The sequence below is a fragment of the Quercus lobata genome, chromosome 1 (assembly GCF_001633185.2).
Source record: "Quercus lobata isolate SW786 chromosome 1, ValleyOak3.0 Primary Assembly, whole genome shotgun sequence".
Lineage (NCBI taxonomy): Eukaryota > Viridiplantae > Streptophyta > Magnoliopsida > Fagales > Fagaceae > Quercus > Quercus lobata.
In genome coordinates this window covers 38,100,839-38,116,563 of record NC_044904.1, presented here as the reverse complement: position 1 = coordinate 38,116,563, position 15,725 = coordinate 38,100,839, and the positions used below count along the sequence as shown (strand labels likewise).

Here is a 15,725-nt window from a genome sequence, read left to right as displayed (position 1 = left end):
GTGGAAACAATATTTTTTTTGTTGGATGGTTTGGTAGCCAGCAATCTTTAAGCACACGAATTGAAGCCCCATTTCCTACTCTCCAATAACACCCTTTCTTCAATATTGGTTGAGCCGCTAATAAACTTTTCCAAACATAAGAGCTATTTTGGCAATCCGTAGCATCAAGAAAATCACATCGCGGAAAATATTTGGCTTTAAAACACCTGTACAACAAAGAGCCTTTATCCTGTAACAACCTCCAACCCTGCTTTACGAGCATAGCTAAATTAAATGATTTTAAATCTCTGAATCCCATTCCGCCCTCTTTTTTTGACTGTGTTAAAAAACTCCAACTTTTCCAGTGAATTTTCCTTTCCTCCCCAACCTGGCCCCACCAAAACCTAGCACACATAGAGTCCAACTCATCACATAATTTCCCCGGCAACTGAAACACCCCCATGGTATACGTGGGAATGGATTGAGCCACTGCTTTTATAAGAACTTCCTTGCCAGCCTTAGAAAGCATTTTCCCCTTCCAACCCTGCAATTTCCTCCAGACCCTCTCCTTCAGAAAAGCAAAAGTCTCATATTTTCTTCGTCCTATCAACGTAGGCAGCCCTAGATAATTATCAAACCTCAGGTAATGTGTCTGTGGAGAATGGCTCTAAGAAGTTAAAATCCTAAGTCATTATCTTGAAGTGAGATTACATGGTAAAAAATATATTGGTGCATCAATACTATATATATCACTACATAAGCATTAACAAACTGATGTTTTTTAAACACAAATAGCAATAATAATAATCATAATAATTAAGAAATTTATTTATTATGTTATTGATGATGTGACACAAATAAATAATACCACAGATATAAACTACTTTACAATATTTTTGCAAAATGCTGATGTGGCCAACCCCTTATTGGTTTTCATCTAGACCTACTATTAATATCACTTTTTTATTTACCAATAATTATTCACCACATAGCAATTTGTAAAATTTTTTGTAAAATAATTTATATCTCTAGCATTATTCGGCACAAATTGCATTCATTTACATGTTAAGTGTAAGTTTTTTTTTTTTTTTTTTTTTGGGTAAAATTGGTTATAGTTTTAACCTTCCTAGGAAATAACTACGTTCTTACTTATATTACATGGGGCAATAAATGACATTTGTCAATTTAGTTATAAAAAACCTGAAGCCACATATCACTCAAGTAGAAGACTTAAAGATAGAGTAGTTACTAGAATTTAAGAAATTGTTCCTTTATCTTGTAAAGTAGTTATTGGTTAGAAATTACTACCTTTTCTGACTATAAAAAGTAGAACAATCCATGGAGAAGGGACATAAACAATCAACAATTCAACACCGACACTTTAACAAGTGTACTTTACTTCTATTCTAGGAGTAGTGTAATTCTTCCGGTTCATTTACATTTCCCATGCTGCCATATACTTTAGAGCAAGCAATAGTAGTGTATTTAGTTATTAAAATGCTTGTATTAAGTTAGGTTTTTTTTTCCCCCTATATATGTATCCCGTTCTTCATTAATGCAAATAATTTTCTTTAGATTTTTAGTTGTTGATTCTATTTACATTAGTTTCATTGTCGTTGTTATGTTTTTCCATCTCTGTTTGAATTAAATTCCTATCAATTGAAATATTATCAAATCTGCTGAATTCACTAGAGTTGCAATAAAAAAGTTTTTTTAAAAAAATGAATATTATATTTTTAGATGAGATCAAATAAGTCAATAAGTTACCTTCACATTCCTGCCCAGCCACTACAGACTCGGTGAAAAGGAATGTCATCAGTCCAAATGCCTCTTCCCACTTTCTAGTTTGATAAGCAATTACTTGACCGATGAAAACAAAAAATAATATTCAGGTGAAAAAATTCCATCACCGTGTAGACCAAGCCAGTTGAGGGAATTCCTCATGCACAAAGCTACATTCTGAAATGTGAAATACAATGCAACATGCTAAGACAACATACCCAACTTTGTACAATGTTGCAAAAGGACTATCACGCATCCTCCTGCAGGCTACAGTCAGCCTTCCAAATGTACAGCAAAAAGAGGAAGCAAGATGCTGAACAGCTAAATACAGCTTCCTAGTACTAAATCAAAAAGGTCTTTGCCTGAAAGGCTAAGCAAAAAGTGGCAAGTATCTTCCTGTACAGAGATGTGGCAGATGGAAAGCTTCAAACAGCTAAAACAGTTCTGCCAGGGTTGGTAGATATATTCCAGCTCTTGGACCAAAAAGGAAAGAGGACTTTGAAGTTCAAATTTAGTGCTAGATTAGCGTTTGACCTTGCCAGAACAGCGAGTTAATTTCCATTCAGGTTTATTGGACTTCAACTTCTTACCCTTGGAGGTGAATTTGTCATCATCAGAATCATCACTTTTATTCCCATACTTACGACTTCGTTTCTTCTCGGCTCTATCGCAAATAACTATCTTCCTTTCAACCTTCTGTTCCACAAGCTCAGACTTCTCCTTCGGCCTCCAAATGAAAAGTGACCTAAGAAAGAGTAGCATGGTAAGACTACAAATAGCAATAGAACAAAACAAAAGTAACATTTCAAATCCAGAGTTATCTATTTAGGGGGAAAATTGAAGAAGAAATCGAGAATTTCAACTTCTCTATATTAATGTAACATAATAATAGAATTTTCAAATCATTAAAATGTACTCCAGATCTCAGAAATTAATGTTTGTTAATCAGGAAAAAATATCTCCTACTCCAATCTAGCCAAATTTAATCGCAACATTTAAGCTGGACTTTTCACAAATAGCTATTACACCTGGGATTAGAATTTAAAAAATAGTGATAATAATAATAAATAAATAACAGTAGGCAGTATGTGCTTTGCATGACAACTCAAAGAAACGCCAATGGTATATGTAGCTCATAAACTGCGTCACTGTCACCAGTAATCATTTCTTCCTTGGACAGGACAAAAGACAACAGCTTAATGCTTCATCAGCCAAAAACTCAATGTCAAACCAATCTAATTATCAGAACATAACGGAGGAACATAAACAAAGCTTTATCACTTTGCATTATAAGTTGACGAGGGAATAGTCCTAACCTTGAACTACCGGAGGCCAAAACATCATCCCGTGGATGCAGCTTGTTCACAGGAGTAATAGTTGTGATGTTTGGATCCATGACCTCAGCAACTAGTTGTCCCGTGGTGATGTCTATGAAATCAATGGGATGTAAGGCAGCTCCATTATAATTTTCACTAATGTAACGACCAATAACTGCAAGGGACTCCGAAGGGTCCTGCACCGAAAAACATCAGTATTTCGTAGGAAAAAGAAAAATTCAAAGAGTATATTGTATAATAAGCATATCATAAAAATATGCTACAATTATATTACCTTTGGATCCCATTCTGCTTTAAAAGGAGTCAAATGTCGATTAAAATCATGACTATGCACTATTTCTCGGCTTGGGGAGTCCAAATCACCAAATATAGAATCCCATATACGAAGACGATTGTCCTGTGATGTGGTCAGGATTTTGCTGCCCGACAGTGGAGAGAAATATGCTGAGTTAACAACTCGTTTGTGTGCAAGGTCATAGAGGGAAGATCCAGCTTCCATTCGACGCAAATCCCATAAACGAGCCTAAGGTGCAGAAACCAGTTTATAAGGGCTACTACGATGAGAACAATATTTATGAAGTATTATTGCACAATTGCAGATTTACAAGTAGCAGCAACGATTCATAGAATAAATCTATTTTTATCATCATGGTACATTGAAAATAAAAAATCTAAAAATTCTTTAAAATAAGTAAGAAGCAAAACCAAATTACACCTGGGTATTCACAGGGAAACAAACCAACAATAAATAAAAACTCAAAACTAATCACATTAAAGCTAAAAGACTCACAAAATGATCATTTCCACAGCTCAAAAGAAGCTCTGGTTGAACAGGATTGCAGTGGAGTCCAACCACTTTGCTACCTTTCTTATGGATCAAAATCGCCTCCCCAATTTTGTTGTTTGAGCGAGTATCCACCCTAAATATGCCAAAAGAGAAATCAAACCAACCTGTGAGTATGCCTGAAGTTCAAAGAAATAAATTATGGGTAAAACTGTATCATAGCAGGAGATCTTGAGTTCAATCCCTGTAAGCAATAAATTTCACAGCAGTAAATTGCAAATCGGCTCTAAGCAATAACAATGTACATCATGTAAAAACACTCTAGCATGACCTGTGTAATGGGAAACCTGAAACAAGGACTAGATTATCCTTGCCAGCATCTATCAAATAGAAATATACTAAAGCTGAGTAATAAAATAGGATATATTGGGGTTAAATGAGAGAAAATGAGAAAAGAAGAATGAAGGGAGGGAGGGACGGAGAGCGAGAGAGAGGCTTAAAAAAAAGTTCTAGGGCTATATTAATCAATCCCTCGCCTTAGCACATATTTATATTAGGTTTTATGGCATGATTACAACATTCACAACGACCAAGCCTTAGTCCCAAATTTTGGGGTAGGCTATGGATCCTCAAAAATTACTCAAGGTCAGCCAGATAATTACAAGAATACCCCAATGCTAATATAAATTTTATTTTTTGATAGGTACTAATATAAATAACAAGTTAATGAAAAATAACCAGCAACTCTAACAAATAAATAATTAGTTGCCAGTTTTATCATTCATTAACCATAAAGGTGGCCCACCAAGAAGGCTATGCAAATGACAAAAGGAAAAAAACCTACCGGATAGCAATGAAGTAGCCACATACTATTACAAAATAGTACAAATATAAAAATACTTTCAAATAACTATTTCAGTAGTAGGCAATGCAGAAGGGTAAATTCTATAAGAAATTTAACATAGATGGCAAAAACTTGTTAAACAAAATGCCAACAGTATCACTTAAGTGTCTTACTATTTAGGTTCACTTTTCATTAAGTGCTTGTGTCTGTATATATCTTTTTATCAGTCTAACCATACGACTCTTTATTTTAAGAAAAGCAGTTAAGAAAATACTTACAAGTAGAGAAAACCAAAGTTATCAGCAACCAGCACAAGACTTTTCTCTGAGTTGATATCCATGCCATAGAGCATCCTCCAGCTGCTTGGACCCTACAAGCAAACCATATATAATCCATGTCTGATGGCATAATATAACATTAATTGTACAAGTAAAAACAGTCACCCTTTATTTTTCTCTCCTACTCTATTCCCCAGACCCCTCAACCTAAAAGAGACCCAAAATCCCACAAAGGGAAGGAAAAGGGGTGGAACACCCCCTGCGGCTTCCCTATACTTTTACTATAAAATTTCAGACACTGCCACTACAGATCTTTCCATGGAGTTTAAGACTGAACCATGGTGATGTCATTCTTTTTTCCCATCACAAAACTACCAAAAAAAAATTCTAGCATGTAAAGTATTATGAGATGCATCTGAAATGGTATCATTTAAACTTAAAATGATTTCAGAAACTAAATCAACACACAAACCAATACCATAGATTCAAACCTGAAGAAAATGAATACTGACTAATGACAGATATATAAACCTAAATCTACTTAATTTAAAACATATAAACTTAAAAGATATTATTACACACGGGGCAAAAGAAACTGCTTCAGAGTAAAAAAATAATCAATGTAACTCTTACTAAAGATTGTGCTACAGATAAATCAAGTCTCAACAGTCATAGATTTATCATAAATTTTTGAAATTTGAGAAATGTGGTTTTTAGTCATCAGGTCCAATAGCTTAGTTATACAATTGAAAAAAAACTCTCACACTTAAGATTAATAAAATAACATGACAGGTCATAATTAATTAACTCCAAAAAAGAAAATGGAGAAAAATATCACCTGCCACCCATCAGGATTGAGATTCATCAGAGATAATGAAATTCCGGTCTCCAAGTCAGTGCAACTAATGGTTCCATCTGAGGATGCAGCATATACTGAATCATCATTTGAAGGATTGAACCTGTAAGTATTCAAATAGTGTTTAGCACTCTGACTTTGATGTGCACTATATAATATATATATATATATATATATATAGAGAGAGAGAGAGAGAGAGAGAGCCAAGATAACTAACCTCATATTATTCACTATGCAAGAGTGAATATTTCCATAGACCATCTTTTCATGAACTTTACCAAAATCCCAAACTCCAACTTGCCCTTTCTTTAACATCAAACCAGAATTCAGAAGAAAGAAAAATAAGTGTCAATGATCACTAACAATTACTGAATTACACAACATAAAACTTGAACCAAGCAATGACATATAATGCAGGTGAGACTGACCTTATCTCCAGATAAAAGGAGATTATTGCTTGTTGGATGGAACTCCAAGCACGTTATACGTCTACTATGATATCTGATAACCGCACAAGTCACCTTATCTGGGATTACAAAAGCTGGTTTGATCTGTTGCAGAGATGATAAAAAATACAATAAATTCATCGCAGTGAAGATCACATTTCCACCCACTCCTTTCCAATACAATGGTACAGCTCCATGAAGACCCAGAAGGCCAGGAATTGATAAAATTGAAAAAGTTGTATAAACAGCCCAAATGCCAAGAAAGAGAGCAAATGCAATAGTTTAATTGTCAAAAATATTCCAATGGTATGACTATGGCCTAGAAAATTTTATTGCTAAAAAAGATCATATAAAGAGAATTCTGTTTGTCTAGACCCATAATAGCAAACCTGGAAGCCTCAACTTAAGATATCCTGACCATGACTTCATGATTCAGATTCCTTATTAAAGTAACGAAACATTAATGACTTTATGAGTCAGATTCCATATTGAATCTATGATAAACATTTAAAGTTACAACCAGGAGACAGAACCCTATCCTCTGTCCAAGAAAAAAAAGAAACTCTGAGAAGATAGACAGAGTGACAAGACCCATAGTAATGCAACCAACATAAATAGAAGGCAGCAGTATCATTTTTTTCCTTTTATATTTTTTTAGTCCATCTTCACCCCTTAGCCTTAGCCAACAGGAAGGCTCCACCAACACTCCATTTTCACCGTTTGGAACCCAAAGTCTTGTAGTCACCCCTCTTTTTGCTTCAATTACAAATTTGTCATATGTAACTCGGAAGATTCATCCCAATGAATAGCACAATCAAATGGAGACCATGCCTAAGTAGAGGCTACTGGTTCAAAACTCTGCTTCTAGGAAAAACATACTTGATAGCCACCCAAAAAATTATGCTCCTCCCAGGAGTGTTCCAAAATGATAGCCACCTAATTGACCAAACTTCTTTTATATATATATATATATATATATATATATATATGACATGGAAGAACTTCACTCAGATTAGCTACACATCACAGAACATATGGTACAACAACCCTTACTATTAATCAAACTCCTACAGACAACTAATCCCACCTACCAGAGCCAATTACCGGGTAATCCCGGAGCTTTTCACACCTGACCGGCTGAGCAGTTTGTCCTCATGCCCAGGAGGCACCTAAATGACCAAACTTGATATCTAAAGTAGAGTAATAAGTCAAAGCAGTGTGAATTCTAACATACCTAGAAATTCCTTATCATACAGTAAACCAAACTAGCAATACTAAATGTCTTCACATGCTTCTTAAGAGACAATTTGACATGTAAAAAATATACTTTGATACTACAGATCATACTAAAATAAAATGCAAACACAAAAAACAGAAGGGGAAACCATAGCTCCCACCCAAGGGAAAAAATAATAATAATAAGAAAAGAGCAGATAGTGAGGTGAAGGATTACCCGAAGAACACCTGGTCTGAACTGGCGCTCAAAGACATATTCCAATGGATTACGGGTATTTCTGCGGGGTGCAGGGATGACCCCATACTCAGTAGCCACTCGATGCGGGCAAGCCATTGTAGTGTGACCTTAAATTCACAAAATCCACATGCCAGAACACATAAATTAACCTCAAAGTAACACAAATTATAAAACTTTTAAAACAAAGTCACACAATATCAAAATCATTATATCATATAAAAAGATATGTAACTAGTATATTACCAAGCGTTTTTGTATAGATGTGCATCAGTGCTATCAAGAACAAAATACATAAATTTAACCCACACAAAATTCCTAATTCCATTAAACCGAATCACGATGAGACATTGCAATTCAATTAGCAATACCCAGTAAGCAGAATTCTACAAACAAATAAAAAGGTTCGAACTTACCAGGCATTTTGCAGAGAAAGCATGGTTTCATGGGGCAGTCTATATACGTAGCCCCCTTGAATCCCGCTTCATGACCCACTTTTTTACAAACCTGAAACATCACAAAAATAAAATAAAAACACACACAAAAAAAAAAAAAAAAAAAAAAAAAACAGATAAACAAGAAAAAAAAAAGTGGGATTTCGAAAAACCCTATAGGGTAAGGGTAAAGCCTTTACTTTGCAAACTTTCTTGAGACTAATAGTAATGGGTGTTTTCCCTTTCTTCTTCGCTTCCAACGATTCCTCCATTCTCTCTTCATTTTTGTTATCCACAACTTTTGCTTCTTCTTCTTCTTCGTGATCTTCTTCTTCTTCATCTGACGAACTGGGTTCAGAGTCAGTGTCTCTCTCAATGACCACGTTGGGAAATGTCATTCTCCTGGTTTGTGGGGCCATTTTTGGCAATCAAAAGAGAAAGAGAAGTGTGTATGAGCAGGAAGCAGCAAAAAGGCTATAATGGAAAGGAATGGGAAAACTGACAAAGACAGAAGGACAAGACCGAGGGAAGAAATGAAACGAGGATTCCCATCCCAAGGACACGAACCGACTTTTTCTGCACGAACGTCATTGGGAATCAAAGTTACTCAAATGCCCCTTGGAATGTGAAGCGTGCTTTTGACATTTTAAAATATATTTCCCAATGGAAACTGTAGTGGTAGTGGTACTCTTGGAAATAATGTTTTCATTCTTGGGCTATATCCGGAATACGGATTTTGGTGCTTGGCGGGAGAAAACGTGGCTCGTTATTTGCCGTTCGCACTAAAACGATGTCGTTCTTTCTTCTCTCTCTCTCTCTTTTCCTCTTTTTTTTTTTATTTATCTCTCTCTCTCTCTCTCTCTCTCTCTCTTTTCCTTTTTATTATTTTTTATTTTTATAGAGATTTTTAACTTATGTGTCCACTCCTAATAACAACTGTTTAGTATTAGATCAATACATCAATTGATTTTTTATATAGGCAAAGATTAAACCATAAATATTTTATTCAACCTATGTCTCTTTCTCTCTTTTAAAAAAATAAAAACTCATTTTTCTATCTCCCCATCATCAAAATTAAAAATTGAAAAGGTGTACACTTTTTTTTTTTTTTTTTTTGGGTAAGACAATACTTAGTGAACTTTTGAGATATACTTACGAAACAACTTATTGTGTATTTTTTATGCTATTTACAGGTTTCACAAAAGTTACTAACTTATTTTATTTAAACTTTGTTTATATTTCCTATTATTTGTAAGTTCTACATGAGTCATCTACTTATTGTATTTAACTTTTACCTTTTATTTATAATACTTTTAGTAAAAAGTTAAGTAAATTGTTCCACCCTTAAATACACTATTTGACAATTGAACAAAAATGAGAAGAAAAAAAATCTCCATCAAAATCGATTGAATTAATTATTTTCATCTATAGAATCTAGGAATTTGTTAAATAAGTTGTTCCCATACGGAACCTTAAATGCACTATTTGATAATTGAACAAAAATTAGAAGAAAAAAAATCTCCATCAAGACCGATTGAACTAATTATCATCTATAGAATCTAGAAATTTGTTAAAACATGAGTTATTTTGAATGTGTGGAGAATAAGATTTGTTTTCCTTGATAATCTAATGGAGAAGATTACATTGACCCTCCTAAAAACTCCCCTTCAAGTGGGAGTGTTTGTTCACAAGGTCCAACTTGCCAAGATCAATACCATAAACCTAAAGTTCCAAATTAACAAACAATCAAAGATAGAAACCTACAAGGAAACAAATACAAACACAAATCTTTACCAAAAAAAAAAAATTATGAAGAAACAGCGAAAAAAGAAGAAGAAGAGGTACTTACTGGAAAGATGAGTCGATATTTCTTCCCTGACTATCTCCCATGTGTTTTTTTCTAATAGAAATTTTATTTGAGGGAGTCGATCTAGTCCAAATAGATAGAATAGAGAAAGAGAAAGAAGAGACAAGAAGAATCTCTCTCTCTCTCTCTCTCTCTCTCTCTCTCTCTCTCTCTCTCTCTCTCTCTCTCTCTCTCTCTCTCATATTTAATAGTTATATTCAGCCAAACCCATTGTTTAGACCTCAACAAATGGACAACTTAACTAAACAAATGTTACTGTACATAGAGTGATTCCTCTTTTTATATAGCTAGGATCCGTTTGGAATCTGCTTATTTCGCTGAAACTGAAAATTTTTTGTTGAAAGTACTGTAGATAAAGGTAAAAGTTAGCTAAAATAGTACAGTAGGGCCTATGAATAGTATCAAAAAGTGTAGCGGGACACATGAATAGTAGTAAAAATAAGTTGAATAGTAAAATAAGTTAGCAAAAATTAATTTTTGCCAAACACACATTTAGTAGACTTGGAAACCTACTTGAGGTGGGTTAGGAATTCCTTAAGCTTTTTAAGTGTTTAAAGTAGAAAGTTTTATGTTTAATTCCATAAACTGGCTATTGAATGCCTAGTCTAGGAGGTCTAGATGGCCCACACCCTACAAGCATACTAGACAGACAGACTAAAGTAATAATTATGTTTTAGGTAAACTACGAATTTGGTCTATATCCTTTACACCATATTTCTATTTGGTCTTTATCCTTTCAATTATGTCAATTTGGTCCATAACTTTTCAGTGTTGTGTCAAGTTAACCATTGTCGTTATCTCTTAGATGGAAATTGCTGACATGGCTAACGACTAAAATAAAAAATTATTTTCCATTGACGTGGCAATAAACTAATATTTGGAATTTGCTACCACATGTCTTTATTTTTAGAAAATAAAATATTTAGAATTTGTTTATTTCTGTCAAATTTGAAAATTTCTTTTCTTCATTTTCTTAACTTTGCTTTCTTGAGAACCAAACGGGATTCAAAACCCAGAATTCTAAACTAAATTTCCTTTCGTTTCCCCATGTTTTTCCTGCAACCAAATAAGCAAAAGAAAAAGATCTTCGAAGCTCAGAGAATTCAATTCAAAATCCCCATTCCCACATTAAAAATATTCTTCCTTTTATCGGCTAAATACGAAAATAAAATTCCAAATAAGGTACACAGTCAACCCCAAATTGCTTGCTATTCTAAACTACCACAAATTTCTTCAATTAATTCATCGAACAAGGACTAGCACGAGCACAAGGTTCGATTCGAAGAGTTGCAGCTTCAAATCGCAATCTCTTTGTAACGTTCCTAACTAAGTCCCCTAAAAATGGCTGCCATCCATCTAATTTTTTTTTGTTGCCAACAACTTTACCATTTCATTTTGGTCAAAGGGATTCCGATTTGCTTTGAGAGAGAGAGAGAGAGAGAGAGAGAGAGAGAGAGAGAGAGAGAGAGAGAGAGAGAGAGAGAAAAGTGAGGGAAATGTGGAGAGAGGGAGTGGGTTTTGATATTTTATTTTGGGGAAGAAATGAAGAGATTGACGTGATAAGGCTTAAGGAATATGATTTTTTTTTTTTAATTATAATAGGAATTTTTTATATTTTGAAATTTTTGGGGAAGGAACTAATGGGTAGTACACTACTACCATTTTTCGGTTTGAATCTTTTTGAGCTTTGAATTCAAGGATTTCAACTCTTGTTTGGTTTTGCAGAAAGCAAAGAAAAGAAAATGAAACAAAGAAAAAAAAAACTAAATTTTAGTCTATAATAAACTAATTTCAAATGTATTATTTTATTTTTTAAAACTAAAGACATATGGTAGCATATATGGCAGCATATATGGCTACTTAAGTGGCATAAAAATAGATATTTTGATAACACCGTTAGCCACATCAGCTTTTTCCTTCCACCACTTAACGACATGGACTATTTTGACACAATACCAAAAGGTTAAGGACTAATCTGACACATTTGAATCGTTAGAGACTATTTTGACATATAGGACAAACGCAAGGGACTAAAAGTATAGTTTACCCTTATGTTTTTTGTTACAGAGTTTCAACCTATATCATTCACTTCTAATAATAATTTTTTATATAATTAGGGTCTGTTTGAATACCGCTTATTACTAAAAACTGAAAACTGAAAACACTTTAACAAAATAAATTTTAAATGTGTGAATAGTACCGTGGGACCCAATTTTAAAGTTGTTTTTTTGAAAAAAAGTACTTGCGAGTCCTGTAAACAGTGCACGAAACCCACTAAAAAACGCTGGACGCGTAGCGTTTCCCAACTTGCGTTTGCGTTGTTTTTCTGTGGATCTCGTGCACTGTTCACGAGACCCACAAGTACTATATTCAGCAACTATTTCTTTAAAACTAGGTCCCACGATACTATTCACACATTTAAAAATTATTTTACTATAGTGTTTTCAATTTTTAACAATAAGCGGTATCCAAACAGAACCTTAATAGACTTGGAAACCTGCTTAAGGTGGGTTAGATATTCCTTAAGCCTTTCAAGCGTTTAAAGTAAAAAGTTTTATGTTTAATTCCTTCAGCTAGCTGTTGAATGCCTAGTCTAAGAGGTCTAGATGGCCCACACCCTACAAGCATACCAGACAAATAGACAAACCAAAGTAATAATTATGTTTTTTATGATAGAGTTTCAATCAAAGAAGTTAGTTTCGTACCTTACCAGCCAATACGCCCAAAATTTTCCATACCGACACCTTCACCAGTACAAATACACTTTCATTTTGTGTTAGATTAAATACCGGCTATACCGAAGCAATTTCGGCCATATTGGGATTAATATAGGATTCTAGCCGGTAAGTGCATTTCGAATTGAAACAAAAATCTTTGATTTATTTGTAGACTTTCAAGAAAAGTGAGAGTTGTTTGGTAAATTTTGAGAGAGGGAAGGGTTGACAAGAAGAAGGAAAAGAAGAAGAAGAAGCAGTTAAGCCAAGAAGAAGCACTGGAACGCGTTGCCGTTGTTGATCACCCAAACTTCTAAGGCTTCTTCTTCTCAACTATCAGTTCACCTATGTGGCCACCTCCTCTCCTTCTTTATTATTCTTACTTTTTGCTTTTACCCTTCCCTCTACAGTTTTCCCTCTTTTTATCTGCTCAAGGCCTTAAGTCCACGTGAAAATCTTATACTAACTTGAAATGTGATGGGACTTTGTGACTTTGTCTCTATTTATTATTATTATTATTAATGCTAAGTAAATTGATGGACTTGTTTTTAGGATTGAGATATAGTGCAATAGCCTTTGCTATTGCACAATGTAATACCTTATCAATAGTTCAAATCAAAAGTTAAAAAGTTAACTTTTGATATCAACCATTGAATTAAGGAAGTTAAAAAATTAAAAAAGTTAATAATTTTTAAAAAGTGAAATTCATGTGAGAAAAATTGTATAGTACAATAGCCCTAACTATTTCACCGAATCACGGTCCTTGTTTTTAACTTGCCACTTCGGTACTCACCTACCCACTTTTATTTTTTTGCTAATCACTCACCCACCCCTAGAGCAACTGCATCAGTTGATGCAAAGTTGTGCAAAATAGAAAAAGGTGCTCATTTTACACATTTTGAGCAAAAAAAACACCCACATTAGTGGGTGTAAAATTGTGCATTTAATATTTTAATAATTTTTCTCTCTCCTCTATTTCTCTCTCAAATCAACTCTCTTTTTCTCTCTCTTCTCTGTACCTCACTCTCACCTCACTCTCTTTCTCTCATCTCATAAATCGCTGGAGGCATCGATCTCTAACTCAAGCTTAAGGCTGGAGGCGTCGATCAGTGCTCAGTGCTTAGGCCGGCATCGCTCGATCTTGTTTCTTAGGGTGTCGATCTCATTGTTTGATTAGTGGGTTCGATCTTGTTGCTCAAGTTGGAGGCGTCGATCTCTTTGTTGCTCAGGCTATTGCTCGTTGTTGCTCAGGTCATCATCATCCCTCACTCTCTCTGACCTTTACTGCCGTCCTTCACTCTTTCTGATAAATGAATTTTTGGATTTTTGGATTTGGGTAGGTTGATGATGGTGATGATGGTGGCTCGGTTGAATGGGTATGTGAATTTCTTTGATGGTAGTTTGGTTGAATGGGATGGTGGCTGGGTTGTTGTGTGGCTTGATGATGGTGGCTGTATGGGTTGTCTTGGGTTTGTGAGAGAGATGAAAGTGGGAAAAAATGAATATTTTATTGAATAAATGTGTAGAATAGATAAATTGATGTGGGTGTTTTGTAAAAATAGGTGTGTAAAATAAAAAAAAAGTAGATTTTAGATGTGCAAAATGGAAAATTTTTTGCATCAACTGATGCAGTTGCTCTTATAGTCACGTGGAGGATATCTTTTGTATATTATATAACTACAATGGTACACACTACATATATTTATGATATTGGTTTCTCTATAGGTTTTTTTTTTTTTTTAAATAAGTATATTTATTGTTGTTATTGATTAGACGAGTGACATATAAATTTATCATTTATATATATATATATATATATATATTAGCGATAATTCTGAAACAGTACATCGATATTAATCGGTATTAAAATATTTCATTTCTTTGACCAAACCGAAACGGCTTCCAGTATGGTATTGATTCCCTTGGTTTCAATCTATAGTGTCTATTTCTAATGATTGTACTCTTTATCATTAGACTAAAACACTAATCAATTTTTGATGTAGGCGGAGATTGAACACCAGATCTCTCATTCAATCATTAGAAACTTTATAAGTCGACAAAAGTAATAATTATGTTTCATGTTATGATAAAGAGGACTTTTAATTATTTAGTGGTTAATAGCTATGTTATAAGATGATAAACAAGATTGTTATATGAAGTTAAATCATGGAAGCATGATTTTAATGAAATATTCATGAAGTTAAGAAGCTTTCAAGAAAGAGGCTTTCTCAAAAGATGTCATGTTTATCAAGTTAAGAAGTTTTCAAGAAAGTGATTTTTTTTTTTTTTGGTATATTACAAAGCTTTCTCATAAGATATTTTAATTAAAGTTGTTCTATGGTGATATATTTTTCTAAGGAAAGTGTTTTCCTTATGTGATGAGGTATATTTTTAAAGAATGTATCCAAGTTATTTCCCAAAAAAATGTAAAGACTTGTTTATATTCATGAAAATTTATTTGTGCATGTTCAAAGAATTTTACCTTGATACATGCATTCTTTCTAAAATATAATACCACCTAACCCCCTTATCGAGTATTTTTGCTCACCCTTTTTTAAAATATGTTGGGAAATTTAGACCCTGATTGATAGAATTAACAAGTTTTAAACCCAAGTTGTTAATTATATTTATTATGAATAAACATTGTTAAAACAAACAAACATTAATATTATGTCAATATCATGCACAGTGGAATAGTAAATAAGACAAGCTATGATGACCCAGGAAAACCAATGAAACAAACTAGTTTCACAGTAAAAAACCTGAGGGGAAACCTTCCTAAAAAGCAATCCACTATAATAAAGAGAAGTTTCAGGTCTAGTACAAAACATTTGTCTCTAAACTTTACAAATCCCCGTAAATAAACTTACAATAGAAACGTTCTACCGCTTCCGAACCTCTAAACACTTCAATATATGAACGCCACCCTTTTA

The 15,725-nt window shown here is 33.9% G+C and overlaps 1 protein-coding gene across 1 annotated transcript; it reads right to left on the bottom strand.

The window, feature by feature from the left end:
- Nucleotides 1–1,866: 1,866 nt before the first annotated feature.
- On the bottom strand, nucleotides 1,867–8,781 carry LOC115989542 (protein DAMAGED DNA-BINDING 2). Its single transcript, XM_031113268.1, has 11 exons — nucleotides 8,412–8,781; nucleotides 8,194–8,284; nucleotides 7,760–7,887; nucleotides 6,289–6,411; nucleotides 6,078–6,166; nucleotides 5,843–5,963; nucleotides 5,005–5,096; nucleotides 3,889–4,018; nucleotides 3,373–3,621; nucleotides 3,078–3,274; nucleotides 1,867–2,506 (listed from the first exon to the last, which is right to left on the bottom strand). Exons 1-11 carry the CDS (start codon nucleotides 8,628–8,630, stop codon nucleotides 2,284–2,286), a joined length of 1,662 nt encoding a protein of 553 aa, XP_030969128.1. The 5' UTR covers nucleotides 8,631–8,781; the 3' UTR covers nucleotides 1,867–2,283.
- Nucleotides 8,782–15,725: the final 6,944 nt, after the last annotated feature.